General features: G+C 40.6%; 6 protein-coding genes across 6 annotated transcripts; 3 read left to right on the top strand and 3 right to left on the bottom strand.

The window, feature by feature from the left end:
• The first annotated feature begins 977 nt into the window (after positions 1 to 977).
• On the top strand, positions 978 to 2,520 carry LOC133734331 (amino acid permease 3-like). Its single transcript, XM_062161958.1, has one exon. It carries the CDS (start codon positions 978 to 980, stop codon positions 2,409 to 2,411), a length of 1,434 nt encoding a protein of 477 aa, XP_062017942.1. The 3' UTR covers positions 2,412 to 2,520.
• Positions 2,521 to 2,635: 115 nt separating this feature from the next.
• Positions 2,636 to 4,018, top strand: LOC133730844 (uncharacterized). The gene has a single exon (XM_062158358.1). The coding sequence runs from the start codon at positions 2,636 to 2,638 to the stop codon at positions 4,016 to 4,018; it is 1,383 nt and encodes a 460-aa protein (XP_062014342.1).
• Positions 4,019 to 4,080: 62 nt separating this feature from the next.
• LOC133730843 (uncharacterized) lies at positions 4,081 to 7,692 on the top strand. The gene has a single exon (XM_062158357.1). It carries the CDS (start codon positions 4,081 to 4,083, stop codon positions 7,690 to 7,692), a length of 3,612 nt encoding a protein of 1,203 aa, XP_062014341.1.
• A 1,103-nt stretch (positions 7,693 to 8,795) lies between these two features.
• On the bottom strand, positions 8,796 to 11,061 carry LOC133732285 (uncharacterized). The gene is made up of 2 exons (XM_062159796.1): positions 10,810 to 11,061; positions 8,796 to 10,273 (listed from the first exon to the last, which is right to left on the bottom strand). The coding sequence occupies exon 2, from the start codon at positions 10,230 to 10,232 to the stop codon at positions 9,132 to 9,134; it is 1,101 nt and encodes a 366-aa protein (XP_062015780.1). The 5' UTR covers positions 10,233 to 10,273; positions 10,810 to 11,061; the 3' UTR covers positions 8,796 to 9,131.
• A 3,285-nt stretch (positions 11,062 to 14,346) lies between these two features.
• LOC133730842 (uncharacterized) lies at positions 14,347 to 15,873 on the bottom strand. Its single transcript, XM_062158356.1, has 2 exons — positions 15,289 to 15,873; positions 14,347 to 15,066 (listed from the first exon to the last, which is right to left on the bottom strand). The coding sequence occupies exons 1-2, from the start codon at positions 15,871 to 15,873 to the stop codon at positions 14,347 to 14,349; spliced, it is 1,305 nt and encodes a 434-aa protein (XP_062014340.1).
• Positions 15,874 to 20,403: 4,530 nt separating this feature from the next.
• LOC133734511 (uncharacterized) lies at positions 20,404 to 24,066 on the bottom strand. Its single transcript, XM_062162142.1, has 3 exons — positions 23,919 to 24,066; positions 22,562 to 22,724; positions 20,404 to 21,753 (listed from the first exon to the last, which is right to left on the bottom strand). The coding sequence occupies exon 3, from the start codon at positions 21,639 to 21,641 to the stop codon at positions 21,141 to 21,143; it is 501 nt and encodes a 166-aa protein (XP_062018126.1). The 5' UTR covers positions 21,642 to 21,753; positions 22,562 to 22,724; positions 23,919 to 24,066; the 3' UTR covers positions 20,404 to 21,140.
• Positions 24,067 to 27,126: the final 3,060 nt, after the last annotated feature.

Below are 27,126 nucleotides of genomic sequence, written 5' to 3'. Positions count from 1 at the left end.
GTCGAGTTCTTCGGAGGTGGAGGAGACTGATGCAGAACAGATGGCAGCCCAATTTGAAGAACAGTTGGATTGTGCTAAAGGAGGAAAACGAAAAGTGACTAGTAGACGCGAAATAGCTCCACGGAGTCCGTTTGGGACGCACCTTACCTTTCCGGAAAGGGAATCGCGCCAGAAATCAAACTCGTCGCTATCCCACGACCTGTGGCCTTTTTCGAGCTTTCGGGGTCGTTTAGGGCCTCAAAACTGCATTTTTCTATTTTCCGGTGTTTTGGTTTTCCTAGTTATTTTCGGGTTGTTTTCGTTTTTACCCATGGGCTTTAGGGTTTCATTGTTAGTCGCCCTAGGGTTTATTTTCTTATAAATAAGCCGCCTTAAGGCTGCAGAACGCATCTATTATCTTTTATCAATAAATTTGAGAGTATTCTCTTTTTATCTCTGGTGGACTCCAGAATCTTTGCTTAGGTTTATTGCTGGTAAACCTAGTTTATCAATCCGATCATTCCGTCTGCGTCACATATTGAATTCACTAAACAAACGCTCGCTCCCCCAATTTGCTAGAAGCATCCAATTCAAATCATATTTCGATTTGGATTTTGGACTCCTATTCATTTAGGGTTTGTGTATCATTTTCATTTTATATAAAGACAATATTACATCTTGAATTCACTAAACAGACGGTCACTCTCCCAGCTTAAGCATCGAATTCAAATCATATTTCGATTTGGACTCCTATTCATTTTGGGTTTGTTTTTCATTTTCATTTTCGGACTAGTTTCATTTTCATTTTCGGACTGGCCGGTTTCATTTCCATGTATGACTTCAATTAATACTCCTTTTAAGATTTTAATTTGGCTTCGCAGTCTATATATAAACACATCAAGCTTTGCATTAAGCATTCAGTAAATTCAGAAGCTTTGTATTAGGCATTCAGTAAATTCAGAGACACTTCTTTCAATATCAGTGATAACAAGAAGAACATGTTTCCCAACAACAAAGTTTGTGATGTCTCAATAGACATACCGCCACAAGGAGACTCCGAATGCTTTGATGATGATGGACGACCCAGAAGAAGTGGAACGCTTTGGACAGCAAGTGCTCACATAACAACGGCAGTAATTGGCTCTGGGGTTCTGTCCTTGGCTTGGGCAATAGCTCAGCTTGGATGGATTGCTGGCCCAGTTGCATTGCTCTTGTTCTCTTGGGTGACTTACTACACTTCAACTCTGCTCTCCGATTGCTATCGCAACAATGATCCTGACACCGGAAAAAGGAACTACACATACATGGATGCTGTAAAATCCAACCTAGGTGGTGCTAAGGTCAAGATTTGTGGAGTTGTTCAGTACTTGAACCTAGTCGGAAGTGCCATTGGATACACTATAGCAGCATCTATAAGCATGATGGCAATAAAGAGATCAAACTGCTTCCACAAGAGTGGCGGGAAAGATCCATGCCATATCAACAGCAACCCGTACATGATTGCTTTCGGCATCATGCAAATCGTATTGTCGCAGATTCCAAACTTCGACCAGTTGTGCTGGCTCTCCATTGTTGCGGCGGTTATGTCATTCACTTACTCCACAATTGGACTAGGACTTGGAATTGCCAAAGTTGCAGAAACCGGAACCATCATGGGAAGTATGACTGGAATAAGCATTGGAAGTGTGACTGAAACCCAAAAGATGTGGAGGAGATTCCAAGCACTTGGTAACATAGCTTTTGCCTACTCGTTCTCTCTTATTTTGTTAGAAATTCAGGACACAATTAGATCACCACCATCTGAAGCCAAGACAATGAAGAAGGCCACAATAATTAGCGTTGCAGTTTCAACCGTTTTCTACATGCTATGTGGCTGCATGGGCTACGCTGCTTTTGGAGACTTAGCCCCTGGGAACTTGCTCACTGGTTTTGGCTTCTACAACCCTTATTGGCTCCTAGACATTGCCAACGTTGCCATAGTAGTCCACCTTGTTGGCGGGTACCAAGTCTTTTGCCAACCCTTTTTTGCCTTTGTTGAGAAAGCAGCAGCCGAAAAGTACCCGGACAGTAATTTCATTACAAGAGAAATCAGAGTACGTGTCCCCTGTTTCTGCCACTGCAACATTAACCTCTTCAGATCAGTGTGGAGGACTGCCTTTGTGATTGTGGCCACTCTAATATCTATGCTCCTCCCGTTCTTTAACGATGTCGTTGGACTTCTCGGTGCTTTGGGATTCTGGCCTCTCACAATTTACTTCCCAATAGAGATGTACATTGAGCAGAAGAGGATACGAAAGTGGAGCAAAAGGTGGATTTGCCTCCAGATCCTAAGTGTTGTTTGTCTCATAATAACCATATCATCTGCTGCTGGCTCCATTGCTGGTGTGATTCTTGATCTCAAATCCTTCAAGCCATTCAAGACCAGTTACTAGTCACCTAAGAGTGATCCGGTTTAATTAAAATTAGCATTACAATTTCTTCATTGATTAGCAGTTCCTAGTTTTGTTACATTTTGTTGTCTCAACTTTATAATGTAACAAGTTAAGGTTGTTTGACTTCCAGATCTTTTGAACAGTTTTGGATGAGGGTGGGTGACGAACGAAAGCCTACTCACACACAGCAGAGAACGAATTGAAACACCGAACAACCAAGTTCTATGTCGGCGACAAGCGCAGGAAATCCAAGCGAGGGTGGGTGTCCATGGGCCTTCTTGCGCCCCTTGGAGGAGGGTTTCCCTCGTCCTCAACCCCCTCCAAAGGCAAAAACTTTCGCCTCCATTCTCTCTGACTCAGTTGAGTCTTCGGTCTCACTTAGCCAACTGCCTGCTCCAGTCATTCGTGGTGACAAGACATACGTCAAAATCAATGAAGCTCTCTATCAGGAACAATTGAAAAACTTCAAAACCAATCTTATTGGTAGATTGCTACTGCGAAAAGGTTCTGTCCCAATGAAAACTCCCGTTCTCAAGGGCTTGCTTGCTGATCTATGGAGGCCGGCAGCTCCTTGGCGCTTGGTCCCGCTTGGGAAGGGGTATTTTGACATTCACTTTGGCACCGAAGAGGATCTGCGACGTGTTTGGGGAGGTGGTACATGCACCCTTGCCGATGGGCTCTTTCGACTGGCTCAATGGAAACCTGACTTTGTGCCTGGTGATGTCCTTCCACAAACACATGCCCAACTATGGGTCAGACTGTATGGCTTGAGCCAGGACTACTGGCACCCTCAGCATCTCATGGAAATTGCACGTGGAGTGGGTACGCCCTTGCAGTTAGACAGGGCTACGAAGGAGAGGGAGTTTGGGTACTATGCTCGAGTGCTGGTAGACGTTGATCTTGCTAGCGAATTGCCAACGTCGGTAATGGTTGAGCGTGAGTCACTTTGTTTCCCCATTGAGATTATTTATGAAAACAAGTGTACTCATTGCGGTATGGTTGGGCATATGGTGGATCGTTGTAGACGATTGCATGGTGACAACCCAAAGCCTCGCAATGTTGAGAAACCTTCCACAGTTTCAAGGTCGGTGGTTCGCCAGGAATATAGGGTGAAGGATAAGGAGCAAAGTGACCAAGATCCTATACAAGTTTCCAGGAGAATCAGTGAGCCTTGTGGCAGTGGGAGAGATGGTAGTCCAGGGGGAGTAGCCACTGAGAGACCAGCAACTCCTAATAATGACCCCACGGAGAATCGGTTCGCCATTTTGGCTCAAGAAGTCATTGCGGAGGCTGCCAACGATTTAATTGAGCAATTGGCAGATCAAGTGTATCTTGAGCCAATTAATCAGTCTTCTGACATACAGCATTCAAGCCAGGTTGCGGCTGAGGTTTCGGACGATGAACATGATTCTAGCCCCACCTCCCTAATAGTGACGAAGGGAGATGAAGTAGTTGTTCAAGGGAAGGAAGATGATATGACTATTGTTCTTTCTAAATCGCAGAGAAAGAAGCAAAAGAAGAAAACGCATAAGGAAACAGTCCAGGAGCAAGTTTCTGACCGCTATCCCACCCGCAATAGGGCTCCCACTCCTCGCCTTAACCTATGAAGGTTCTTTTTTGGAATGCTCGGGGCTTGGGTAACGCCCCCACTCAAAGAGTCTTGCGTAGGATGGTTCATAGATACCAACCTTCAATTGTTGGTATTTCTGAACCTTTTATTAATCTAAGTGCACTTAAATCTTCTTTTTGGCATTCTTTGAAGATGTTTCCGGCTGCAGTGAATGATCGGGGAGACCAACCCCCAAATATTTGGCTCCTTTGTGATCAGGCTGTTCAACCGACCGTGTTACTAGCTACTGATCAGCAGCTCACGGTTTCCTGCACTCTGGACACTGTCAAGTGTGTTATCACCTGGGTTTATGCTAAGACAACGGTGCCGGACCGTCGTCTGCTTTGGAGAGATCTTCTACAGGTTAAAAATACCTTTGTTCAAGGTCCATGGATAGTGTTGGGAGATTTTAATTGTGTTCTTGGAGCTCATGAAAAAAGAGGAGGACTTCTTCCCAGTGCCATTTCTTGTTCTGAGTTTCAAGATATGTCAACTAATTGTGAACTAATTCATCTTCCTACTAAGGGCTTGCCTTATACTTGGACGAATAAAAGGGGGGTTAGTGCGAATGTTGAAATGAGGCTCGATCGGTGTCTCAGTAATTTTTCTTGGATTGATGTTTGGCGCAAGTTGGAGTGCTCCACCCTCCCTCGTTGTTCCTCAGATCATTCTCCTCTTTTAGTGTCCTTCTCAAGGCTCATGCTAATTCAGCGACCACCGTTCCGGTTTCAACGCATGTGGTTGGATCATCCAAGTTTTCTTTCTTTGGTAACAGATGTCTGGCAGAGTGCTCAATTCTTTGGTAATCCAATGTTTGTGTTGGCTTCTAAGCTTAGGACTCTTAAACAACGGTTTCGGGCTTGGAATAAAACTGAATTTGGGGATGTCAACAAAATGGTGGAGAATTCTTTTCTGGACTTGGACAGAATTCAGCAGGAAATTGCTAGTTTGGGGCCTTCAGATGACAGGCTTTCCCAGGAAAGTGTGGCTAGCGCTCAAGTTCATATGGCCCTTGCTCATCAAGAAAGATTTTACTGTGATAAATCAAGGATTAAGTGGCTTTCAGAAGGTGATCGTAACACATCTTTCTTCCATGCAATGGTAAAGGTTCGTCAACTTAAGCATTCCTTATCGGTTTTGAGGGATGGCAGCCGTGTTATTGACGATCCGAAGGAGATCAGTGACCATGTTATTAATTATTTTAGCGACCTTTTCACTGCTGATTCTTCTGTTATTGACACTGGTTTGGTTTCTCAAGTAATTCCCAAGATTGTAACTAATGAAGAAAATGCTCAGCTTACGGCAATTCCCACTTCCGAAGAAATTTTTCAAGTTATGTGTTCCATGGATCATAATAGCTCTCCAGGTCCAGATGGTTTTGGGGGAGTTTTCTATATGAAATGCTGGTCGATTGTTGGTGAGGATGTTATCCAGGCTGTTCAAAGTTTTTTCACTCATGGGTACATTCTCCCCCACTTTAACTCAAACTTGATGATTTTGATTCCTAAAGTTCCTGGTGCAGACTCGGTAACACAGCTGCGTCCTATTGCTATGGCGAATTTTGTTTTCAAGCTTATCACAAAAATTATAGCAGATAGATTGGGTTGTATTGCAGCTCGGATTATATCCCCAAATCAAAGTGCTTTTCTTAAAGGTCGCACTATTGCAGATCCTATTATATTGACATCAGAGTGCATCAACCTCCTGGATCATAAGTGCAAGGGTGGAAACATAGCAATTAAATTTGATGTGCAAAAGGCTTTTGATACCCTGGACTGGAGATTCTTAATTCGCGTACTGAAGGCTTTTGGTTTTTCTGATCCTTTTGCGGATTGGATTAAAGCTATTTTGAATTCTGCACACTTGTCAATTCTTATTAATGGTGCAACGGAGGGTTTCTTCTCCTGTTCTCGGGGTGTTCGACAAGGTGATCCCTTATCACCTATTCTATTTTGTCTTGCTGAAGAGGTTTTGAGTAGGGGTCTCACCAAGTTGGCAGAGGATGGGCGTACTGACTTGATGTCAGCTCCTCTTGGTATTACTCCGCCCTCTCATGTTCTTTTTGCAGATGATATTATGGTTTTCATGCGGGGTACTAAGCGTTCGTTGAGAAATCTAATGCTTTTTATGGAGGAATATGGCTTGAATTCGGGGCAGCGAATCAACAGAGCAAAATCTCTAGTTTTTTTGGGGAAATATGCCGCCCGTCGTCGTTTTATTATCCGGAAGTTTCTTGGTGTTAAGCAAGGTTCTCTTCCTTTCACTTATCTTGGCGTCCCTATATTCCAGGGACGTCCAAAAAAACTATATTTTCAGGCCATTGCAGATAGAGTACGATGTAAACTGGCATCTTGGAAAGGTTCTTTGCTTTCACAAGCAGGTAGGATTCAGCTTATTCAGTCAGTGATACAAGGCATTTTGGTCTACAGTTTCCAAATTTATGAGTGGCCGACATGCCTGCTTCGTGACCTGCAATCTTGTATTAGGAATTTTTTTTGGACTGGTGATCCTTTAAAAAGAGGCATGCCTCTTCTAGCTTGGCGTATTTGCTGTAAACCCAAGGTGGAAGGAGGTTTGGGATTACGTGATCTCTTTGAGGCTAATCGAGCTCTTCTAATAAAGCGGTGTTGGGAGGTGCTCTCTTCTTCCTCTCCTGCTTCTATTTTGGTAAGGACTCGGTTTTTAAATGAAGACTTTCAACCTCTAAAATCTTTTAAAAAATCCTCAGTTTGGTTGGGTCTCAAAAAGGTTTGGCCTACATTCTTCAATTCTCTACAATGGTGTGTTGGCAATGGTCGGAAAATTTCCTTTTGGTTTGATAATTGGTTAGGTGAGCCTTTAGCTTCCACTATTGGAGTAGCTGGCGCCATTCCGCTCCAAGCCAAACTGCATGAGTTTATTGTGGATTCGAATTGGGTTCTTCCAGAAGATTTTATAGCTTCCTTTCCTCAAGTTGCTGGTAAAATAAAGCAAATTGCTTTGCCTGTGGAAGACACAACTGATTCCCTTTTGTGGCCTGGTTCCTCCTCAGGTGTTCTGACAGCTAAAGAAGCCTTTACTTTCTTTTCAAGTCACATTGATCGTCGGAATTGGGGTCAAGTCATATGGAACAAAGCAATTCAGCCACGCAAAAGCCTTGTTGTTTGGAAAGCTCTTCATGGGCGGCTGCTTACGGATGACGCATTGCAGCGGCGAGGTTTTTCCCTCCCATCCTGTTGCTCTTTCTGTGGTAGTCATGCCGAGTCATATACGCATCTTCTCCTACACTGTCCTCAAATTGTGCCTTTATGGAAATGGATTTGTCTTCTTTTTTCTCATTCTTTCTCCCCTTGGAATACTCTTGAGGAAGTGTTTTTTGGAGATTTTGCTTCTACTCTCTCTAAACATAAGCGTCAGCTTTGGTTTCTAGTAATTGGCAATCTAATTTGGTATATTTGGATCACTAGAAATCTGCTGCGTTTTGAGGCTAAGGTGTTTGATGTTTTGGATGCCCAGCGTCAGCTTTTGGAGTTGTTCAAGGAGTCTGCTAAGCTTTCTTTCCATCCCTACAAAAAGCACACAATTGCTTCTATTTACTCTATTCTTGGGATCTCTCAATTGTCAGCTGCTGCTGCTAGTTTTATTCCGTCCTTCCATTCTTTGGAACTGGTTTCACTCTATCATCCACCATGATAACACTTATTCAAGTCTCCCACAGCTCCTTACCCAACACTGTCACGCATTTCAAAGTTTTGGGACTGTTGGGGGGGGGGGGGGGGGGGGGGGAGGGGGTTCATACTACCATCTGTCTTCGGACACTTATTCTGTTATTTGTGTTTTACAAATCCAACTGAAACAATGTGGTGGAGCATGCTTTTTCACGGGTCCAAATGTGGGTCTACATCATCTTCGTTCCCCCACTGTTTCCATTGTTTTGGGACTGCTGTGGGGTGTATGATACTGCGATCTGTGTACCTGCTCTTCAGGCTCCTCCGGTTTTTTATGCTTTAAAAAACCAACTGGTACTGCGCGGTGGAGCACGCTTCTTCACGCGTGCAGAAGTGGGGTTTAGAAATCAAAACCGAGCCTACAGCTGAAATTGCCATACAAACTCTCGTTCAGATGCCTTTTTCCTGTCTGGTGAGTGCGTTTGGGAGCCATGTGAAGCTCGTTAAAGCTGCCTTCCTTTGCAGCCTCCACTGTTCATCCTTTTCTCATTGTCTAGGTGGTCAGGATCTTTCCCTTTGTCCGAGGGAGGCCATGTGATGCACAATATATTGAGTTTGGTTATGAACATTCTAGAATGTTCCTTGCTATGCTTCCATATTGGAGTATCTTTTCTGGGATTGGCCTTGGCTTAGTCCTCCATCCCTCTTGTATTTTTGTTTTCATCTTTATTAAATAAAAAAAAAAAAAAAAAAAAAAAAAAAAAAAAAAAAAAGACTTCCAGATCTTTATATTAATGATCAGTGTTACATTGATATAGCAGCAGCAAATTTTTATACATGTGAGATTTTGGCCATGGAAGCTATGGTGTTTGCGGGTTGGGTCTTGGGTACGAAGCTACTTCAGAGACCTTGAGCTTGGTGAGGACAGAGTAAGCCAACAGAGTCTGAGGTCAAAAGGGAAATGAAAATCTGCAATATAGGCACAAAACTTTTTATTTTGTGAGATTTGTAGGGTTATCTCTATCAAAAGAATAAAAAAATTATTTTAACTAACAAAACTTCTTTTAATAATCATATAGAGGTTCGTTGGTGCCTTAATGGTTTTTTTTTATTAATTATTATCATTTTTTTTTTTAACACTGATGGTGATATTCACATTAGAATAATCTAGGAATGGAGTTGACAGTTTAAGAAAAGTCTCAAATTCGAATATCAATGATAAGAAGAGGCTCAAATTCGAAGAACACCCGTTGCAAAAGAAAGTAACGTTCAAGTAACCACAAAAAATTTAAGCTTTTCTCGCTCCGGCCCAAATAACCACAACCACCTATAGCAACATCTGTGTTGGAATGCTTGGACATTTTACGAGGAAACTTGAAAAGCTCGAGCCCTGTATTACAGAAACTTCGTTCAAGCCCTTTCAAAACAGTAATATTGGTAATACATAGGATCATCAACAACATCTCAAGAACCATGAGCGACAGCTTTAGTAATGGAAATTAACTCAGCTTTCAAAGCAGACATGCGGGTAGTCAAACCAGTAATATTGTCACCTATGGTATCTTGAGTAACATGAGAGACAGCATTCTTAAGGCAAGCTACCCCCTTTTCCACAGCAATAATTGAACTCTGCAAGTCGCACAACATTGGATTCGAAGTTAAAGAAGCATCATCATGCAGACCAGAAGAGGCAACAGGGGCACTACTAGAAGAACGATTTGAGTTGGAAAATTTTATATGAGCATCACTCTTGACCTTATTGACACTGTCAACAGGCTCCGGAAGCTTCATAAACTTATCGTGCAAGTGGAAAGCAACTCCTGCATCATGAGCAATTTTGGTGATAAGACAAGGAAAACCCAAACATGACTTCTTGCTCTTGGCTGCTTTACAGATCCAATCATAAATGATTTCATGTAAGGGGATTTCAACTGCGTCTTGAGTGATGAGCCAAATTAAACAGGTCAAACGATTTGAAAGCCATGATACTTGACTAGAAGGCCAAATAGATGATCTACTGAGCTGAGCAAGGGTCCTATGGAGATCAGTCAGACATCCATAGTTTGATGATGGCATTTCACCATGACCGGTCCCAGAATCACGAAGGTCAGAAGGCAAGTGCTGCTTCTTTCTGTCAATCATTTTCTTGAAAGTGGCATAGCTGTCGGGTAAACTACAAGGAGGAAGATTGAGAGTACATCGAATAACCTCAGGGTTAAAAGGTACCAACTTGTTCCTGACATAAACTTTATCCTGATCAGTACCAGTATCCTCAGCAAGACGAGCATAGAATTCTTTGACCAGAGTGGCATTTGGTGGATCATTATAATCTATCAGGGAATTCCACTGACGTTTGTTAATAATATTAGTGAAATCTTCACCAACATCCTCTAGTTCAAAAGGACGCTCACAGATGATGTTACGTTTCAAAGTGCTGGTTTCATAGCACAACTTAACTTTTTGGTTACGAACACGTTTGGTGACAGAAGGTGATCGCCGACAAACTGTACGCGCAATGATATTTTTCTTACTCACCTTGGAGGAAGCTTTAATCCTTGGACTCATAGTGACCTTTAAAGAGAGTGCAATGTACAAACACCCGGATCCTGAGCATCAATTTGAGGCAAAATTATCGTAACAAAATAACACTCAGTTCACTCGTAGCAGTGATTGCAACTAAACAGAGAAAATGCTAGTCAAAGTAATGTGACAATAACCAACCTTACTATCCATGCATCATTATAAGAATCTATACTTAGCAGTAAATAACCATAAATTCAACCAAAATTTTGCAATGTACAGGAGAACAAAGCTTCCTAGGCTCCTAGCAAATGTGGCTTAAAGGTTGCCGAGAAGATTCATCTGAGTTCACAGAGAAATAGAATTTGTGTTGTAAGAGGGAGAAGAGAGTCAGTAAGAAAAGACAAAACGGAAGGACATATTCACCAAAGCATAGTCAAAATCAATAAGACCGTTTATTCTTTACAAACATAAGTCCTACAGCCCTTCAGGCTATTTATCTCAATCAAGCAAGAGAACCCAGTTCATTATATACGTTTTAGTTCTTAATCATAATTCAAAACCCAACAGATAAAAAGAACAAAAAAGTTCAAACATAAGTAAATAGGAAATGGGAGAGTACCTTGCTGCAAAGGAGGCGTTGAGAATTGAGAAATGAGAACAGAGAAATAGACAGCGTTGAGAACTGCAAAATACTTATACAACTAAACAAGAATGACCCATCTTGCGCCTGGATCCGGAGGACGATGATATGGGTAAAGATCGAAGCTTTGGGGTCAGGTTTAGGTTTTAAGGCATTAGAATCAAACTAGTCAGGGAGAAGAAGCAGTGACTGTGAGAGAGCCGAGAAGTCGGTGAATGACGAAAGGAGGACTTGCGATGTAATTTTGATTTAGGGTAACATTTCAAATGGTTTGTAGAGGTTTTACCAAAAAGCCCAACTCAATTGTAAAGGGCAAAAAAAAAAAAGCAATCCCAAAATAAATGTTTTTATTATCTTGCATAGTCATGATTTTCTATTCATATCTCTATAAATTGGTATTTAGATCTTCCTATTTAATAGACCTTCAACTTACTTTTAAAAATAACCAATATGACATCTACACCTCTCCCTAATATTTCCAAAATGCTCATCGTCCAAAAAATCTCAATAAAAGCCTTTTTTTTAGGAGGTTCTATCCATAAATCAGTAGTTGGACCTGCAATAATCAACTTCTAGAAAAAGTGAAAAAAAAATAATAATAATTGAAATAGGAAAACAATGTAAGAGGTAGAAAGCTTCAAAATAGAAGGCTATACAAGAGGCTACGAACATTATGATCATACATTTCAAATGCTGCATAAAGACATAATAATTATAAAATAAAATAAAAATAAAAAACAGTACTCTTCATAGTCTGCATCATTTTTCAATTTTCAGAACATAAGATAAAAAGTTTTCTCTTATTGAATGCGCTTCACGCGCTGAAACCCTAGAAACCTTGCCTGTGTATTGCTTCGTTCTCGTACGGCTGCGCCGCGGTGCTGGAGCCGGCCTCTGGCGGCGCCGGCATAGGGTGTGTGTGGTTGGACGGGATGCCGGTGTAGTGGGCGTATCCCTTGTTCGAAGGCTGAGATCGGAGGGTGCTTCTCTCTATCTCTCTCGGTGTAAGGATACGGTTGCATTTGGACGGTTGGGGATCGGAGCAGAGACGGAGCTTAACCGGGTCGGAGCAGCGTCTGGCGACGGTCGGAGGGTGGCTCGAGATCGATGGTTAGACGGGGTCGATCGCTGGCTTGATGGAATGGACGACGATGGTTTGCTGAAGTTTGAATCGGGTTCTGCTGTAGATTCATGGAATTGTGGAGGGCTCTACGACGATGTTTCGAAACAGGCAGAGGTTACCGTGATGGTCAGGGTCCGACGACGGTGGTGGGACGCCGGGTATGGAGGTGAGCTGATGCAGCTGTTGAATTGGGCTGGGAGGGCTGGAGGTCCACTTTCTGGTGTGTGCTTTTGGACTTGGGTTTTGCCTGTGGGCCCGTTCTGGGCTAGAGTTAGGGTTGGGGCTCAATTTTTGGGCCCTGCCTTAAGTTTTATTTTATTTATTGTTTTTGTTTACTTATGTTATTTAGTTCTGTTGCACTTTTTGCGAGCAATAAGTTTCTACATTGATTGGGTAGGGCTAGTCGGGCTATCTGCCTGTGTGTGTGCACTCAAAGTGCCTTGTCTGCTCTAGGTAGGCGGCGAGTTCCTTACTTCGTCAAATGGTCGGTACCGCCTAGTGGTAGGGTGAAGCTTAGTGTCGTCGGATCTATCCTCCGGCGGCAACATAATGGGAAAGCTATGCATCTAGTAATTATGCTATGTTGTAATCGTGTTACCATCGAGTTATCTTCCCATTATGTCACTGCTATGTCAAAGCAAATAGAGTAGCCAGTAGTGCACTCTTTGCTAGTTGGTGCTTGTTAGAATACATGAGTTTTGTAGAGATTCCTGATATTATTTCAGGACATACTCTAGATGCCTATTGTAATCAGGGGTTTAGGCTTAATGTCCCCCCCCCCCCCTTGTATTCGACAGTTTCATTAATCAAGGCTTGAGGGCAGCCGCACCAGCCCTTTATTCAAAAAAAAAAAACAAACTTAAAATGGGAAACAATATATATATATATATATATATATATATATATATATATATATATATATATATACACACACACACACGAGATAGAAAGCTTGGGAAAAGACGAGTACAGAAAGCTATGAACATTATGATCATACATTTCAAATGCTGCCCAAAGACTATGGTCAGACAATATGATCAAATTACCAGAACGAATAATAATCGTCATTGTTTGCAGCATCTTTCAACTTCCAGACAAGATAAAAAACACTAAAATTGATGAACAATATGAGGGAGAAGCTTGAGAAAAGAAGGGTTAAAGAATAGGCACCTGAACATTTACAACAAGAATAGAAAGGACATCTCCGTCAACATTTCCAATTAAACTGAACCAAAAAAAACTCTCTCTCTCTCTCTCTCTCTCTCTCTCTCTCTCTCTCTCTCTCTCTCTCTCTCTCTCTCTCTCTCTCTCTCTCTCTCTCTCTCTCTCTCTCTCTCTCTCTCTCTCTCTCTCTCTCTCTCTCTCTCTCTCTCTCATATTGAATATCTAAATTGAAATTTGTAGTATAATCTAGAAATGTAAGATTGAAATTCGAAGACAAATGGGGTTTACGTTGGAGGAGAATGTTTTCTCAAAGTTGAAGACTACGTACTATTTGTGGAGGTAAGAAGAGACTCTCTTTTTTTTTTTTTCCTTTTTTTTGTATCCTTATTGATAATTTAACATGGGGTGGTTCTAGTTGGACCTCCAAATTTGCTATGTAGACCTCCCATACTTAGTACACCTCTAATTTACTTTTTAGAATACTTGAAAAGCTAAGTAGACCTCCTTATTCTTACCAAAACGCCCTTGAATATGAGATACAACAATTTGTTATTATATTTTTTATCTCTATCTTCAACCACGAGAAGAAGAATGAATCAAATCACATGACATTGCTCTCTTATGAGAAGGTCTCTCCTCCACCAAAATTAATCAGAGGGTTGGTTCTCGATCTTGATATGTTGTTTGAACCCCTTTGAATTTGCTAAAAGAAGGATTTCGAGGGTTTTGGGTTGGAAGATCGAGTCATAGCTATATCATAATATTCAATTAATTTAGTTTAAGAAAATTCCAAATCAGATTGTTTTGAATTTACTTTTGTAATGAATGATGAGCCATATATAGAAATTATTATTTTTACTTAATTGTTTTAGGTAAATTATAAAACTATATAGGCAATATAAGGAAATATCGGAAAAAAAAAAATTAATTGAATGTTATATTTGGTTGGAGTAGGTAAGAAGAATATTTATTTATTTACTTACTTATTTTTTCATTTTTCTCTCTTTGTCCTTATTTGTCTTTTCATATAAGTTGACAAAGTTTATTAATAATTAAAAAAAGTTGGAGGTCCAACTAGAACCACCCTTTAACATGAGTTGACTATAACTTAAAAAAAAAAAATCCAAATGCCAATTTTGGAGGTATGAATAGAACCTCCATTTCTTAATGATTATTTAGATTTTTTTTTTTTTTTTTGAACCAATGAATAATTTATTCAAAAGGGGAAGTTACCCCAATGGTTTACAATCATTCTTTAGAAGCTCCAGAATGAGGTCTGGAGGTTGTACTATCCAGACATATGAATTAGAGTCTTCATAGGCCAAGTTAGCTAACCTATGAGCTACTCGATTACATGCTCTCGGTGCATACTGCAAAAAGATATGAGGTCTCTGATGAAGTACTTGACGGATATTATCAATTAAGCCTTCCTCATGTACATACGTTGACTGCATATCACCAATACTTGAGATCACATCCATGCAGTCAGTTTCGATTACTACTGTGCTCAATTGTAAAGTGGCCACCAAGTTTAAACCTGCCTCTACAGCTCGGAGCTCTACTTGCCTGGCAGAGGCTACATTTGGTATCGGCTTTGCAAAGGCAGCATGAAACTGACCTGCACCGTCCCTTAAAACACCCCCCACACCACCAAGAGTTGTGTTAGGAATGAAACTCCCATCCACATTTAGCTTCTGAATTCCCGACGTAGCCGGTGTCCAGGTTTTCCGCGGTTTTGAGTGGGAAGACTTCTCTACTAGTTGTGCCTTGGTATAATCCTCCAGCCAAGCCAACGAGCTGAGAACCAAAGCATCAGCTGATTTCTTTGTACCATTCCACAACAAATCGTTTCTGTTTTTCCACAAGGCCCAGAAAATCATTAAGAGCTTCGCAAACAGTTCCTTCTTTAGATGCAAAGCATTTTCAAGCATCCATTCTTTGAACCCCACCTGAGGCATTCAGTTTCTTCCAGAGTTAAAAGGAGGTGCTGTGAGTATATCAACGGCAGTAGGGCACTTACAAAAGAGGTGAGATGTGTCCTCATATGGATGGGAACACACGAGGCAGCGAAGGTCACCCTCATATCCCTTAGAGGTAAGTTTAGCCCTTGTAGGAAGCAAATTAGAGCATGCCCTCCACACACAAATCTTCACTTTCCCTGGTACGTTAACCTGCCAAAGTCTTCTCCACAACTCTAGAAAAGGATTACCATGAGAGGTAGAAACAAGCACATTTTCTAGCACCTTAGTGCGGGCAATCCAGTAAGCCGTCTTAACAAAATAACATCCCTTTTTCTCCGGACTCCAGCACAGTTTATCCCGCCTAATCTGACGACTCAATGTAATGCTAAGTACCTTCTTAGCTATGTCAGGTGGAAAGATTGTGTGAATTGCCTCTGGAATCCATTGCCTCGTATGTGCGTCAATTAGATCCGAGACAAGCTCAAAGACACAATCAGGAGGTTTGTGGATCAAATATTGTGGGCACATTGGTATCCACCTATCATTCCAAATGCTGACTTGAGTCCTATCTCCAATACACCACTGTACCCCAGCTTTAAACAGTGGTCTTCCACTTAAAATACTTCTCCAAGAGAAGGATGGAGACTCCCCCAATTCTGCCTCCCAGAAAGAGCAATTAGGAAAATATTTGGCCTTGTATAATTGACCAATCAACGACTGAGGATTGGATAGTAATCTCCACCCTTGTTTTCCAAGCATTGCTAAGTTATAAGCATAGATGTTTTTAGAACCCATTCCACCTTCTAGTTTGGTGAGGCATAACTTCTCTCAACTCCTCCAATGAATCTTTCTCTTGTCATCAGTGTCTCCCCAAAAGAAAGATGCACATAGTTGATGAATGTCATCACATAAAGTTTTTGGCAGCAAATGGCAGTTCATGGCATACAATGGCATGGTTTGAGCCACTGCTTTGATGAGAATTTCCTTTCCCGCCGAGCTAAGGATCTTTGCCTTCCAGTTAACCAACTTTTTTGTCAACCTTTCTTTGATGTATGCAAAGATGGCAGTTTTTGATCTTCCCACCCTCATAGGCAGCCCAAGATACTTATCATGTTCCTTGACACATTGCACCCCCAAAATAGTTGCCAGATGATGTTGCCTATCCTCCTGCACATTATTACTAAAGACAACACTACTTTTCTGAAAATTAACTTGTTGTCCGGATGCCTACTCATAAGTATCTAGAATCAATCTGTACCGCGAACATTCTTCCTCTGTGGCAGAGCCAAAGAGAATACTATCATCTGCAAAGAAGGGGTGATGCAAGGTAGGGGCTTGAGGGCACATAGTTAATCCCTGAATAGTATGTTGTTGCACAGCCTGTGAAATTAGCGCTGACAATCCTTCACTACAAAGAATAAATAAATAAGGTGACAAAGGATCACCTTGTCTGATGCCTCGTGTAGGAGTGATTTTAGCTGAAGGCTCTCCTTGTACAAGAATAGAATAGGTCATAGAGGATATGCATTGCATGATAACATCAATCCATCGAGATGCAAAACCCAATTTTGTTAAAATGGCAAAAATAAACGCCCAATCAAGTTTATCATAAGCCTTGGAAATGTCAAGCTTGAGAGAGAAGAAACCCTCCTCCTGGTTCCTTAACTTATGCATGAAGTGTGCTGCCTCATTTGCCACTAGTATTATCCGAGATTAGTCTTCCCGGAACATAAGCACTTTGGAGTGGGGACACGATTTCAGGAAGCCAAATTTTCAACCTATTTGCCAAAACTTTCGAACCAATTCTGCATATGACATTACAAAGGGCTATAAGGCGAAAGTGTACAGCTTCCTTGGGATCTTTTATCTTCAGTATCAAGCACAGGTACGTATAATTTGATTCCGGCCACATTTCACCATGAGTAAGCAAATGTCTCACTGCCAAACATACATCATGGTTAACAATATCCTAATATTTCTAATAGAAAAAGGGCGACATACCATCCGGTCCAGGACTTTTCGACGGGTGCATTTGGAGTAGAGCGTTTTTAATCTCCTCATTAGTGTATGTAGCTAATAGAGCATTATTCATCTCATCTGTTACTTTGCGTGGCACAGCAGCTATCACATTTTCTAGTGCGTCCAAATTGACCTATTTAGCTGAAAAAATGCCTTGAAAGTACAACGATTGAAGGCGTTTGATTTCCTGTGGTTCCACCTGCCAAACATTGTTCTCATCAAGCAAACCTCTTATCATATTTCTATTCCTTGGATTACTTGCTCTCCGGTGAAAGTAGGCAGTATTCCTATCACCCTCTTTCAACCACAAAGCCCGAGACCTTTGCTTCCAATATTTCTCCTGATTGGACAGCAGTTGACTATATTGAATGTGCAACAGTTTTTGCTCCTCATATGCCTGACCTGAATGGGGTTGCCTCATTAAGTCCTTTAGCTTTTCCTGGATCACTTTCATCTCATTCTGTTGTCTGTTGAACTCAGTTCGATGCCATGCACTCAGCTGAATCCCTAACTCCCTCGTCTTGCTGCCAAGTTGTTGTAGACCATTACCAGTCGTAGGCGTGGCCCAGCCTTGTTTTATAATGTTCAAACAATCTTCCTTACCAAACCATGCTTCTTCAAACCGGAATGGTCTATGGAAACTCCGTCGGATCTGTGGTGCAATGCTTACCTCAATTAGCAAGGGACAGTGATCTGACTCTGATGGACTGAGGGTTATCACCCTACTATATGGGAAACGATGCCGCCATTGGACAGTTTGAAAACCCCTATCGAGGCGCTCCTTTGTATACCTGTTTGACCAAGTAAAACGACTTCCAACGAACCCCATGTCACTCAAACCACACCGGGTCATTGTTCTTCTAAATTTGGCCATCCCCGCAAGAGCCCTAGGAGGCCCCCCAGACTTGTCCTTGCGCACCAACACTTCATTGAAGTCCCCCGCCATCAACCATGGCAGCAGGCAGGTCTGCGCAGCTAGGGTTTCAATCAACTGCCAAGTTCGATCCCTTCCACCCCGTGCAGCAACTCCGTAAATGCCCGTGAAACGCCATAGATCAGAACCCAATAGTCCAATCTCCATATCTATGTGGTTTGGGAAATGACTTCTCACATTTACGTGAGTCTCATCAGTCCATAGAATGGCGAGGCCCTGCGAGTTCTCCTCCTGTGAGACGCAGAAGCAGTCCTTGAAGCCCAGACGACGTGTGATTGATTCGATCGTAGCCTTTTGTGCCAGGGTTTCTGATAAAAAAATCAACGTTGGTTTCTTAGCCAGTACAATGTCAACTAGGGCACGCTGAGTTTCAGCATTAACTATGCCTCTGCAATTCCAAAGCAAGATGTTGCCCTGTAACATCTCTGAAAAAAAAAAAAAAAAAAAACTTAGGTTACCGGCCCGGTACAGCGGTTTTGGTGGCAGCGCACAAAGAAAAACGGCGGTGCCTTAGGGTTTAGCTTTTGTGGAGGATGAATAGCAAAGAATGCAAACTTGAGAAGTTATTAATGACAAATGATGTCAATATCTTGAAAATAACATGAGTTTATTGATCTGTGTACATGCACTTGATTGAAATGTTGTTCAAATTTTGAACTTACATTTGAGACATTCATTATGATTTTGGTGTATGGTTTAAACACTAGAATACACATTATATGACTGAGTAGATTAATTTTCTTCCACCCACGCTCCTTCCTATGAGTATCTATCAAATTGAATTGCTCAATGGATTGAAATTCAAGAAATGAAAGAGTGACGTAGAACTCAACCTAGCCATACTAGACTTTGGCCATGCGTTAAAAGAGGAACCGCCTGCAGAATTGGTTGCAAATGCAAGTAAGGAGGTCAGAGGACAATTTGTGCAATGACATAAGCACAACAGAATGACTAGTCTGTTTGCGATTTCGTTTTGCAACTGGTTCAGAACATCGATCCTAGTATAAGTTACGGCATGGGTACTAGGTTGGCTTCTTTAAACTTCGGGGTTCTCAGTAGTGAGGTCTATGCAAAGGCTCGAAGGTTGCTATTTCAAGTGCTGCAGTCTATAGGGCTGCCCATGGTTTGGGATAGTTCAGGCTAGAGTTCAAATCGTCTATGTAGCACATGTTTGGTCTACATCTTTAGGCCAACCACCCCATCAAGAGAAATAAAATTAACATTAAACCAAACCACCCCAGTTCGTTTGGTTTGAGTGGTCAGCGAATTTTCGAATCCAAAATGGTATATTTGGTAAAGAGGGTGAAAATTCATAGTTATTAAAAGAAAATAGTGATAATTTTATGAAATAATAGGTACACAATTGACCAGTCTAGCCAGATCGAAAGTGGCAGAGTCACACATAAGCCGTTATCACAGTGACGTTTATTGGTGGTGGTTAGTTTTTTTTGAAATGATTGGTAGTTAGTTTAGTGTGTTCAGATTGCTGATGTTTACTTCATGTAATGTTGAGTTTTCACGACCTCGTCCGAATTGGTTTGGACGTGAATTCTTTTCACGGAAATACTTCGGTAATTCTGGATTATTAGTGATAATTAATATGTGACCTCTCTATGATGTCAGCTAACCAACAGGCCACCGCTCACTAATTAGGCTCCATTTAAACAGAAAAATTCAAGAGCTTATGTTCGTCCAAGCTTGACTGTATCCTCCCAAAAAAAGAAAAGCAATCTTTAAACAGGTAGGAGACCGGTCTGGACATGATGAATTTGATGAAATTGTTAAATCAAAAACGACATTCTACAATACGTGTAAATGTAAAGCATACAATCTGAAATAAAAATTGCTCTAACAAAAATGAATTTAGTTCCCCCAGCGGCAGAGCCACCTCATATTGCTCTGCTCATCACAGGTTCTTAATGGTTCTGCAGAGAAACAATGGCAGGCTCTTTTGCCTAACCAGGCCGTTTCTCCATCCGTTTCAATGAATGATCATAACTATTTTAGCTCAAAAACAAAATCCACCGGCCTCTATAATTGCATGGTATTCGACATAGCAGACCGAATTCTGGTACTGATTTATTTCCATTTATTCTTTCCATCAGACGCAACAGGAACTCTTGAAGCTCTTTACGAAGTAGGGGAAATAGAAGATCACATGTTGTGTAAAAAGAATGTCAGTCATATCTTCCCCATGACCCCTTCAAAGATGAGGCAAGGGGGATTGGATTCATGGACCAGCCAAAGCAAAACCAACCATTATCCTCCCACACCTAAAAAGCACTCGAGTTGCTTCACCAAAACTATCACCATCCTTTTTCGCTTGCCATTCAAAACATGAAAAGAAAATAACAACTTACTTTAAAAGCATAGAACAAAAATAACCCAAATCACCATGTTTCATCAGTGCAAATAATATGTCAAGCTAAATAGAAGATTGGATGCTCCTGTCTTGATCCAAGTAGGGCAAATTACAAGTAAATGATATAACCCAAGTGGTTAAAGAGGTGCAGGTGAGTTAAATTTTTAACTACAAGCACATGAATACAGTGATAATATCACCACCTACTCTACAAGTTCAGTTCACTTTAGATAGAATATAAGGTAAAGAAACCTTGTGAGTGACCAAAGCTTAAGACCAAATGTCCCAAAGACAAAGCAATTTCCCCACCAAGACTGGACAGAAAACCACTTCTCTTCAGCCTCAAGCCGCCAACTCCCTTCCAGCAGACCAGAAGATGTATAAAACAAGAGCCATTGCCACAAGAGATGCTGCAAAAATGGCGGCATATGCTCCTGCAGAAGTAGGCACCAGAGGCACAGTTGGATCCCTCATAATGAGAGAAATCGAGTACTTCAACCAGCTCGAATTAAGCAGTGAATGTAGCTCACATAAGCCTCAGCCCCCAATTACAAGTATTGTTTCCTCAAGTAGTCATTTGAGACCAACTTTTGACTCAGCGGTAAAAACACAAAAGAAGAAAAAGAGAGGCACCGGGCTCCTACCAAGCATATGTTCTATGGTGGATGTTGCAGACAACAATCGGCCAATTGGAATTTCTGTATACAGTTACAGGAATCTAAGATCTGATGTGAAGAAATTACCAGGTTAGACAACACTCTCAGAGAGCTTTGAGAAGCTCAGCTTCTTGAGCCGATTCGTTACAGGGCCAGCCCACGCTCTACCCGAGCCCCCACATTTGATGTCCACAACTTCAACAATATTAGGTCCTTTCTTGTTAGCTTTCTGCCTAATAGGAGTTTTATCCATACCAATATTATGAGAGTCGAGCATCGGGATTTGACTAGTAGTTTTCAGATGAGTTTTCGGTTTCTGGGGAATGTCAGGGTGTCTCTGATTCATGTGGTTGCTGCTTCCACTGCTGCTGGCTTCGTCAGATGACTTCCTTGGTAGCTTTTTTGAAGTAGGAACACCACATGGAACAGAAACAGGAACTGTTTGATGTTTAATTCGGGAAGAAGCTATAGGCATCGGAGGTTCAACCTTGATGGAGTCTAGTTCTCTTGTCATTAGGGAACTGACTGTCCCGGTGGCCCCTACCCTGATGGATCCTCCACCACCCTTTATAGCTTCAAGCTTCTGAACCATCTTCGTCTAGTCTCAATCGAAGGTCCAAGCAGGCAGACAACTCGGAGCAGGGGGTTTCTTAGTGACTAGAATCTTGTTGAAAGAGATGTTACAACCAACTCAAGAGCCTTTCCTGCAACAGCATCAGCCAATGCTTTAGGATGTGAATGGTGTGTGTCAACAATAATGTAGCTTAAGATTCAGAATGTAAGTAAGTTTAGATATATTTATGCTCAGAGTTACAAATAGAAATCTACAGATATTTTAGAGCTTCTAAGCCTGAGTGGATAAGGCAAGGTATTGAGTGGTGTATAATCAGATCAACCTAATTATCAATTATCTAGTAGTTCCAAAACGAAAAGCACTGCATAAAAGGGAAAAGCTATATTTTAGCCATTATTTCATCTGATAAAGCAGGAAATCATGATCATTTTAGCATTAACCCAAGTTGGTTAAGTGGCAGATTCGGCAAAACCTCTTTCAACCTCCTTATATCAAACACAGAAGCTAACAAACTAACACTTCTCTTATATAGTTCTACAAATGCATAAATCCAAAATTTCCCAGATGACCCAAATCTTTTTCTTTTTTGTTTTCTGTTGCATCAAGCTCAAACCCATCAGAAAACAGCATAGCTATGGAAATCAGTGAGGCAAACAGAAAACCCTGAATGACCCAGAAATAAATATCATCACTGTAGTCCTTAACTAGCATCACCCACATGACTTTAAGATCCATCAACCCCCAACAATTCATTAACAGCAAACTTTAAGGCAAAAATAGTAAAATCTCACATATTGCCTAAAATAAAGCGAGTATTAAAGATTCCTACCAGCAATAACTTGACTACTGTTAGTGATGATCAAACATTAAGATCCAGAATGAAGCAAAACAAAAGATCGTAATCAGATCATATAAGAAGTTGTAGATTAAAAACGTACCGACGAAGAACCAATGCGAGATTATTACTGAGACCCAAGAAACTGAAACGTCTGGTTACAAAGGCCACTTTCCGGAAACATATCCAAATCTCACTTCACCGCAACTTTTATGTTCTTATTCGAAGGGTGTTGGATAGTCAACGCAAATCCCAACAGGGTATGTCTAACACAAATGATTAACTTATAAGAAAACCAATAATAGTAATAGTAATCACCAGAAAAAGAAAAAGGAGAAAAGGACAATAATGATGACCAGTTTTGCGACTTTTGCCCACTAATTAGGGATGGCAACGGGACGGGTTAGGGGATGGAGATCATCTCTGTTAGTCATTCTCCACTCTCATTCCCGCCCCAATTTCCAATAAAAATATATTGGGGATTCCCCGTCCTCATCCTCACTGAGGACTAAGCCTCCAAACTCGCCCCAAATCCCCAATAACAATTTAATAAATAAAATAAATTTGTTCTCATATTGTCTTTTTTAAAATGAAAATCTACAACAAATAAAATTAAAACATGATTAAATTCATAAATCATAATTCAGTGAGTGCAAAAGTTAAAACACCACTAAAATAAAAGTGTAATCATTAAAGTAAAGTAGTAAATGTATATATTTGCGATTTATATTATATAAATTAAATATATAAATTGCACCATCAATTTGTACCCAATCACTGAATCACAGAGTGGGTGGTGTCGGGGTTGTTATTAGAAACAACAGAGGGGAAATCGCGGTGGCAAGAACCATTCCTCTCTTTGGTGTCACTACTCCTAGACATGCAGAGATTTTGCCAATCTCATGTGGGTTACAATTGGCGTTGGAGCAGGCACGGAACCAGGAATTAAATTTGAGGTGTGCTAAATTTACCTTATGCTGGCAAGAAAAATTATTCTCAAAAATTTGGCAGAGTTTACTTTGTTTTGATGAATATCTCAATTGCATAACATTTGTCAAAATATCATCCACAACATGCATTTTGTCACCCAAATCTAACAATAGAAAATTGAAACAATTCAAAGTTAAATATACAAGGACCACACCCGGGCACCCCACCAGGCCACCACATCCCTCCCCACCACAAGAGAAAACAAATTTAACTTACTCAAAAGCTAAAAAACATCCGATCAAAAGTATAATCAACTCAACTCTCAAACAATCAACACAATAAAGAAATTGCCACTATCATGAGCAATTGGGTATTTGGGTATTAATAATACAAATTCAATATCTTTTTCTAGAAATCAATAGATTTGATTGCTTACATCAAGAAATCTATAAATACCCAAATTCTAACCTAAATTACATTCTAATTTCGTCAAAAAAATTCATTATAGAAGAGAAGTTAAAGTATAATACCTGAATAAGGTTGAGAGATGAGAGCAGATTATTGAGGAGAGGAGATAGAGTGACTTGGTAGAGAGAGGTGAGAGTCTGAGCTTGAGAAACGCAGAACTGGGCAGTGGGCAGAGGTGAGGACGAGAGGACGGAGAAAGGGAGAAAATGAGAGACTTGTCTGCTAGTTTGCTACATACATTAATTATATATGTTGACTTTTTTTCTTTTTTTTAAGGGGTGCTATGACTTGGTATACATATATTAATTTTTTTCCCCAAAATGTTGAGGTGTGCTGCAGCACACCTCAGCCCACCCTTTTGTCCGTGCCTGCTGTTAATGCTTTGATCCGTGGGGATCTAATTAACGATAAGTAAAGAGAGAGGGAGAGAGAGTTGACACGAGATGTATAGTGGTTCGCCTCCGCATGAGCGGGAGACTACGTCCACTTGAATGTTGTACTAGTGTGTTGAGCCTTGCGGCCTAACAAGATTACAAGAGATGTAATGGGATCGGGTTGTAATGGAATGGTGTTTAAGTGGGAGGAGGCATTCCTTTTATAAGTCAAGGAAGCCATCTCCTTTACTTGTTCTTCGATGTGGGACAAGCAACCATACAATTCTAGCTAGTTCAAGAAGCATGTAGAAAGCCATGTTGTGGAGGCATCTTGGCAAGGGCGGGAAGGTGGCTTCCCGGTGGCGGATTTGCGACTTCCGGATACCGCCGAGTAGCCTGAACATAGGGCTACACGATGCATGTCTCGGTTGGGCCTTGCCATGTCTTGTGGATGTCCCAAAGTGGGTGTTACTTATGCTTGGTGATGTAGAGAACTAGCCTTGCTAGTGGAGGTATCTACAAGTCCCCGAAGTCCCCGAGTAAGAGTAGCTTCTTGGTTGGGGAGTTCAAATCATGAAGTCATCAAGCATAAGTAATATCCGAGGGGCGCACGGCCCCTACACCTGCGTTGGAGCAAGGGTATAGTGCTTTGGAACTTAAATCGGATGCTCAAGCAATAATACAAGCAATTCAAATAGATGAGGAGAACCTTGCAATTGACGGGCACCTGGTGGAAGTGATCAAAATACTGATGCGGCGTTTTAGTACAATCTTTTGTGGCTATATCCCAAGGGAATGTAATAGAGTTGCCCATGAACTTGCAAGTTATGCTATTAGGCAGCGTAACACTTGTACTTGGTCTGATCAGTTGCCATTATGGCTGCTGGAGTGTAACCAGGCTAATATCAGGGCCTAGTTTTAGAATTAAGGATGGTTGTTCCGTCCTCATGTAATCTTTGATCCTTTTTCAATGAATTCCAGTTTCTAAAAAAAATATATATATGTATATATTATTGGGGCGGGTTTGGGGATGGGGATCACAATACCATCCCCGCCCCATCCCCAATCTTAGATAGCGGGGATTGGGGATCCCCAACCCCATTCTCCATTTGTCCCCCAATTCTCCCTCCATTAGGGGTGGGTATCCAATGGAGCTCCGCCCCGCTAGGGATTTTTGTCATCCCTACCACTAATGATAAAAATAATAGCAAATGATTTGTGTCAATACAGGAAAAAATTAACTACCTTGTGTGGTAAAGTTCCCGAACTGCCTAGTATGGAATCCGTATATCTAGAGTTTGAGTCCTAACTCCCACCAGTTTGTGACCAGCATGTTTGAGGGGTCTTCGGGTTCGTGTGCCTGCAATGGGGAATAAGTCTAGTTTTGTTGGGATACCCTCGTGAACCTCGGTTTGAATATTATTTGGATGAGTGTGTTATTAACTCACTAACGTAACCGAAGTGGCTTGCTACCTCACTCTAAATAAATAAAATAAAAAATATAATATAATATAATATAAAAAAAATACATGACAAAATTAAATTTTATATTTTACTAGTGAGCCTCCTTAATAAAGCATAAATTCTAACACAAAATATCATTGTTGTAAGTAAAATAGTCTCTTTATATTTACTGTAGTTTTTTTAAAGGGTGGTTCTAGTTGGACCTCCAAATTTGATATTTGGACCTCTAATTTTTTTCAATTATTAATAGATTTTGTCAAGTCATATGAAAAGACAAATAAGGACAAAGTTAGAAAAATGAAAAAAAAAAAAAAAAAAAAAACTCTTCTTACCTTCCCCAAATATAACATTCAATTAAATTGTTTTTTTTTTCTTCGAAATTTCCTTATATTGTCATATAGTTTTATAATTTACCTAAAATAATTAAGTAAAAATAATAATTTGTATACATGGCCTACAATTAATACAAAAGTAAATTCAAAACAATCTGATTTGAAATTTCCATAAATTATATTCATTGAATATTATGATATAGTTATTACTCGATCTTTCAACCCAAAACCCATGAAATCCTTCTTTTAGCAAATTCAAAGGAATTCCAGGAACATATCAAGGTCGAGAACCAACCCTCTGATTAATTTTGGTGGATGAGAGATCTACTCATAAGAGAACAATATCATGTGATTTTGATTCATTCTTTTTCTCATGGTTGATTATAGAGATAAAAAGTAGAGTAAGAGATTATTGTATCTCATGTTATTCAATGGTGTTTTGGTAAAAATAAGGAGGTCCACTTAGCTTTTCAAGTATCCTAAAAAGTAAATTAGAGGTCTACTAAGTATAGGAGGTCCAAATAGCAAATTTGGAGGTCCAACTAGAACCACCATTTTTTAAATTATTATTTTTTAATCGAAAATGTCATCTTTTATGAAGAAGAAGGATCACACTTTAAACGCTCTGACACTAAACGTAGTGCCTCCACCGCTATGCACAACGGCGCCCTCCACAGCGCTGCTGAATCATGATGAGTGTTCAAACTTTATGCATTGAGAAACAGCTTGAGACCCTTATAGCTTCTCCAACCGTGAAACTTATTTTCTTCAGCTAAATTGTATAAAAGTTAAATATAGCTAGCAAATTTTAACTTTTGCTCTAGCAGTGAAGTTAAGGGGAAAAAAATGAACTTGGAAGTGTTTAATTTTTTGTTATTTTCTCTCTCATCTCTGGTTCCTCTCTAGCTAAGTTTAGCTAGAAATGAGAGAGAAAATAACAAAAAGTTAAATTTGACTTTCTTATAAGTATTATGTTGGAGGGGTAAATTATATTAAAATTAGTCAAATTTTTAACTTTTTGTTAAAATAGCTAGTTTGTTGGAGATGTCCTTAGGGTTAGGGTTGGGTTCGATAACTGCTTAGGGAAAGCGCAGAGAGAC

Source organism: Rosa rugosa, chromosome 2 (genome assembly GCF_958449725.1).
Source record: "Rosa rugosa chromosome 2, drRosRugo1.1, whole genome shotgun sequence".
NCBI classification, from domain to species: domain Eukaryota; kingdom Viridiplantae; phylum Streptophyta; class Magnoliopsida; order Rosales; family Rosaceae; genus Rosa; species Rosa rugosa.
The sequence above is the reverse complement of the archived record's forward strand: the minus strand, read 5'-3'. Positions and strand labels throughout refer to the sequence as shown.